Source organism: Austrofundulus limnaeus, unplaced genomic scaffold (genome assembly GCF_001266775.1).
Source record: "Austrofundulus limnaeus strain Quisiro unplaced genomic scaffold, Austrofundulus_limnaeus-1.0 Scaffold333, whole genome shotgun sequence".
In the NCBI taxonomy this organism is placed as follows: domain Eukaryota; kingdom Metazoa; phylum Chordata; class Actinopteri; order Cyprinodontiformes; family Rivulidae; genus Austrofundulus; species Austrofundulus limnaeus.
Window position 1 is genome coordinate 442106 of NW_013952735.1, and position 5986 is coordinate 448091.

Sequence of the window (5986 nt, forward strand, 5' to 3'; positions counted from 1 at the left end):
CATTAGCACCTCTAGTAATATATTTACTGAGAAAAATGGTGACGTGTTCAATACTTATTTTACCCGCTGTATATATTTTAAAGAAAATGACCAGTTTAATCAACTTGGTTTTGTGGAGCCAGTTTGGTTCTGTAAATTCAACATTTTATTTGTCAGAGAGCATAGAAAAGTACTTTTACTTCTACTTTCCCAGTTTTTGTGAGCAGTTTTATGACTTAAATAGTTTGCTCATCAGTGACATTTAATTTTACCAGTCATTTTCTGTTAAGGTATGTATTTTTACTTTCAGTTAATTTTTTTGAAGTACTTTACAGACCTCTGGTTTCTGTTTGCTTTAAGCTCAACCTGCTGTCATGAGCAGCACCAGGAACTGGACCGGAGATACGTGAGAAGGCAGACGAAGCTTAAACATACAAAGAAATGAGGAAAGTTTCCAGACTAACGTGTCATTGTGACATGTTTCAACTAAAAAACAAACTGAAAGAGATAAAAAAATATATCTCATCTGTTCATCCCGACCATCAGCAGAGTTGATCAGTGATAAGAAGAGGACGCTGCAGTCAGAGCATCTTTGTGAAGGAAACAGGGTCTGTGGAGACCCCCGGTCTGAAGCGCTGACCACTGAGCAGGAGGATCATTCTGTCATTATACAACCATTTCTTCAACTCAAGACAACTTTAGACTCAAAAAAAGGTTCAAACGTTAAACAAAATGTTAAAATTACAACATATAAAACTGAAAAGATCAAATAAATCCCTTTAGTTTGACTCATTTATAAAAAAAATAATCCAAAGCAGACAGAGCCCGTTTCACAGAATAAACTTTAACAAGATAATAAAATTAGATCAAAGTAAATGAGTTTATACACTTAAAAAACAGATTGTTGGATTTAATTGAATCAGTTATGTCAACAGTTTCCATTTAACATGGTTGAGTCTAATGTAACTTACACAATTTATATCAGTGTAGTTGTGAAAGTTGCTTTAGATTTACTCAACTCTTAGTTTAGTGGAAATTGTTGACATAACTTGTAAATCCAACAACCTTTTTTTGAGTGTATTTCAGTTTTCAGCAAACGTGATGTGAAAACTTTTATATGTTTGTACAGAAATTCATAAAAGAGCCTCTGAGATGTTTTAAATCTGATTTCTTGGTGTTTGAAGCAGAGACCCAACAGAACCAAGGGGTTTTGTGTTTATTTATTTTTTTATACTTTGATTTTCTGTTTTTAACTTAATTTGAAGGGAGAAGAAATTTGTTTTTAATAAAACTGACACAGCAGTTTATAAAACCGGTCACTTTTTTTTTATAGATCCAACATTTTTAGTGCTAAAATCGTGATTGAGTCCAGAACAACTAAACCTGTGTTTATGTTAAATATTAATTAATGCATTAAGGCCATTTTTTCAGTTTGTTTAAAATAATTATTTTATTTGTTACTGAGCCTCATCAATCAGAAAACTAAAATAATCTCAGTTTACTGAAATTGTTCAGGCTTCAGCGGAAATTTCATAACCTTTTARCAGTGTTGTATAAAGTAGCTCAAAGTGATACTTGAGTAAAAGTACAAGTATCTTATCATAAAAATACTTTGGTAAAAGTTAAAGTCTTCTCTAAAAATATTACTTSAGTAAAAGTACAAGTATCTTATCATAAAAATACTTTGGTAAAAGTTAAAGTCTTCTCTAAAAATATTACTTGTGTAAAAGTCTTAAAGTATCTGATATTTTTTTGTACTTAAATTTCTGACAGAAAATCTACTTAAGTATTAAAGTAAAAGTACTGAGTAAAAGTGAGCAGTTAGATTTTACAAAATGACATTTATTGGGAGGTGACTTCTCCAAAAAATATATTTTCTAACAGCGTGCAGCTGTGATGGGTTGTGTACAAGATAATAGTGTGTCAGAATGGTATATATTTATACTTCTCATCCAAACACAAATAAATTCACTCTATCCAGGAGACACTATTTATCAGGATAGTATTTTAAGTAATAACAACTCAGAATAAAATAGGAGTAACGACTTTCTACTTCTTACCTTTTTAAAAAAAATGTAGTGAGTTGAAAGTACAGATAATTGTGTAAAAATGTAATGAGTAAAAGTAAAAAGTACACTGAAAAATAATTACTCAAGTACAGATAACCAAAAATCCTACTTAAGTACAGTAACAAAGTACTTGTACTTCGTTACTTTACAACTCTGCCTTTTAATCCGACTCAKATGATGCTGTATTTAATTCTCTTAAGCTGATAAAACTGAAAGGATGCAGTAAAATTTGTAATAAACGTGAAAAAATTAAAACCTGAAAATGTTGCGGAGCAATGGGAGCAGTTTCAGATGAAGCTGGCTCAGAGTTTATTCTGCAGCATCAGCCTCTTCCTGTGGGAGGAGGTGGGTCCTCCTCAGCTCCTGCTGGGTGCAAACAGGAAGGTTTGTGCAGCTGCTGCCTCTATCAGCTCAGCAAACCATCATCCAGACTGTTCATCAAACATTTTCTGACACTTTTATTGGTTCAGAGACAACTGGTTTAAAGTGACAATAAAGACGTTAAATCATTTCAGAGTCATTTTATTGTACGAATATAAAGAATAAATAGCACATTTCTTATATTTACAGGATAAAACTCATCACCAGAACATGTCTGCGTCTTTAATCATCTTTGAATCATCAAAAGAATCAAAATAAAAAGGATCAAATTTCGTGTGGCGCAGCTTCATAAATACAAAATATATAAAAACCACTAATCTGCACAAATAAAGACTCTGGTTACAAATAATACTGACTTTTTACAGGAAGGAATTAAAAAAAACTGCATTTACAGAAAATACATTCTCACACCCTGTAGTGCACGTGGGGAAATAAAATCACTGAGCTTATAATTTAACTTGATCCAGTCAGGTTTCTAACTCGAGCAGGAGCATTTACAGTCCGTGATGAGCGGGTACTGGATCGGGATCCACGCGCACTTCAGCCCCGCCTTCCTCTGCACGCACCTCCACCTCAGCAGCGTCAGGTGGGTCGAGTTCGCGGGTTTGCAGACCATCCCTTCCGGGACGGAGCACGACCTCTTGCTCAGACAGCTGGCCGCGCGCACGTGGCGCGGCCAGAAGCGGATCCCCAGGTCGGTCCAGCTGTACAGAACCGGGCAGGAGGTGTAGGCCCACAGCCACTGCTGCAGCCGCCGCTTCAGCTTCTTGCTGGGTTTCTGTTTCTTGCCCACCTGGACGTCGAAGTCCACGGCGCGGATCTCTTTGGGCATCATCCCGCCGCCCGCCCTCAGGCTGTCGGACGCGTCCAGCTCGTCGTTCCCCGGGAACCTGTCCTCCGCGGGGACGGACGCGGACAAAAAGCGCAGGTCAAACTCCCCCAGGATGCTCCTCAGCTCCGTCTCGTTCAGGTCCCGCTCCTTGGGGTCAAAGACCGGATCCGGGTCCTCCTTTAGATCCACCAGCGGCAGGCTGTCGCTCGGGATGGGCCGCAGGAGGTAGAAGTGCTGACAGACCCCCCCGTGCGTCAGCAGACCCAGCAGCAGCACGTACACAGCCGCGCACTGATCCATGTCCACGCAGGTCCGCGCGCGCAACCAGCCGCTGCTTTTACTGCGCGTAATTACGCGTGAGGCGTCTCCAAATAATAAAAAAAAGAGGAAGCTGCGCATGGAAGAGTCCTCAGAGCTCAGATCCCCATCGCGACACCGTGTCCGCGGACAGAAGGTTCAGAGGAGACCCCTGCGCCCCCCGCATCCTGCTCCAGCTGCAGAAAAAAGCGCAGAGCCAAAGCCGCGAGCTCCGTTTTATCCTGTGCGCGAGGCGTGATGTCACGCGTGTGCCCCTCGGTGAATGTGGGTTTGTTGTCTAGGAGGAGATCCCCAATACCTCCTTCTTCCACCGCGCTGGAGGGGGGGGGGGGGGAGACGCCCCCTGTTGGTTTTCCAGACTCCATTAAATCAATCTTTCATTCTTCACGGCTGCTGGAGGAGAATCCTGCTGGGAGCAGCTCCAAGAGCTAAAACTAAATCTGAGGATTTACTCAAGCTCCACTCTTTCATTTCACTACATTTGACAGAAAAACACAGATTTCAAACAGAATTACAACAAGACCAGTGTTGTATAAAGTACCTCAATGTGATACTTGAGTACAAGTATCTTATCATAAAAATACTTTGGTAAAAGTTAAAATGTCTTCTCTAAAAATATTACTTGAGTAAAAGTCTTAAAGTATCTGATGTTTTTGTACTTAAATTTCTGACACAAAATCTACTTAAGTATTAAAAGTAAAAGTACTGAGCAAAAGTGAGCAGTTAGATTTTACAAAATGACATTTATTGGGAGGTGACTTCTCCAAAAAATACATTTTCTAACAGTGTGCAGCTGTGATGGGTTGTGTACAAGCTAATAGTGTGTCAGAATGGTATATATTTATACTTCTCATCCAAACACAATTAAATTCAYTCTATCCAGGAGACACAGTTTATCAGGAGAGGATTTTTTAAGTAATAACTCAGAATAAAAAGTAGTAACGACTTTCTACTTCTTACCTTTTTAAAAAAATGTAGTGAGTAGAAAGTACAGATAATTGTGTTTAAATGTTATGAGTAAAAGTAAAAAGTACACTGAAAAATAATCACTCAAGTAAAGTACAGATACCCAAAAATTCTACTTAAGTACAGTAACAAAGTATTTGTACTTAGTTACTTTACAAATCTGAACAAGAAGCAGAAGAGACCAACATCAAAGTTTATTTTTATCATTCCTCATTAAACTCTGAGCGGAGAGGGCGACATGCATTCCTTCAAGGAGGGTGAAACTTACTTTCTTTAAAAAAAAAGAAACCCAGAGCAGCTCTGAGCAAACACAGAATAAATCACTCTGTTAGCAGAAGCTCATTTTTCATTAAGGATTTACAGCCTGAGCCTGAGACGAAACGTCCCGCTAACTCCACTCTGCAGCATATTTACAGTTTGTGTCCAGCTCAACATTTGTCCCCGACCCGGTGCAGCTCTCAACAAACCGCGCCAAATTAGCTCCCAAATAAACAACGCCGGTTAAGCTGCAGCCGTGGAACGGATCGCAATTTGTGAACCTGTCTAAACTCGCCCTCAGAGGATCGTTCTTTAAAAAAAAAATACAAAATTAATGGAAGAAGTTAGCCAGCTGCTGCATCAGCCGTAAACCATTCGCTCCAGATAAATGCATCTCTGTTTCTTTTTTCAATGAGCTAATTCACACGCCACTCGTTTTAGTTTACGGTCAAACGACGGCGAGAATCTGGAAAATGTCGCCTTTATATTTCTCATCCGACCGGCGCGTATCGTAAACCATCCGTCCTGAAAACGGCTGACGGATCGGCTCAGTCTGGAGCATTCGCAGCRAGTCGACAAACAAACCTCAGAGCCAAGAAATCACTGATTTGACTTTTATTCGATTAAAAAACAACAACTTCATCACTTATTAAAGCTGCACAACCCGTCTAATCAGATTCATCTCATCATTTATAAGGTTTGGTCTAAATATTTACAGCTTCGCTGGTCTTTAAAGTGTCTGTGACATGCATATTCTTCAAATACAAAAAGTCAAAGAAAACATCTTTATATTTAAGAAAGTTGGAATAATACACACATGATTTAACCCATTTTTCCCCATAACTTGCATATTTTCTTTTGAAATTGGCTCAGCCAAAGTGAAACAGGAAGTGACATCAAAGGGGAACTCTTATTTGAACTTTAACTCTTCTTCATCTCTGACAGTAGCTGTTTCCATGTGCGCAAAACTTTGTCGATATTCTGTTAATGTCGAAAAAACACAGTTTCACAATTGTTGTGTTTCCATTAAGTAATAAATGTTATTAAAGTCATGTGAATACGTTTGTTCTCATGATAAATCATTACAAACATGGCAGCGATGGATGTAAACACATAGCATGTTGCTACCACGACACTAGCGCTCATCATCAGAGGAGACGTCGGCGTCTTTTATCGAGGCTTT

At 39.0% G+C, this 5986-nt stretch overlaps 1 protein-coding gene and 1 long non-coding RNA gene across 2 annotated transcripts in view; both read right to left on the reverse strand.

Annotated features, from left to right (window-relative positions):
• The window catches only part of LOC106527589 (uncharacterized), a 58606-nt gene that overhangs the window by 39586 nt on the left and 13034 nt on the right, over positions 1–5986 (reverse strand). The gene's annotated exons all lie outside the window — the stretch shown is intronic.
• Positions 2555–3826, reverse strand: LOC106527588 (noggin). The gene has a single exon (XM_014022512.1). It carries the CDS (start codon positions 3658–3660, stop codon positions 2905–2907), a length of 756 nt encoding a protein of 251 aa, XP_013877966.1. The 5' UTR covers positions 3661–3826; the 3' UTR covers positions 2555–2904.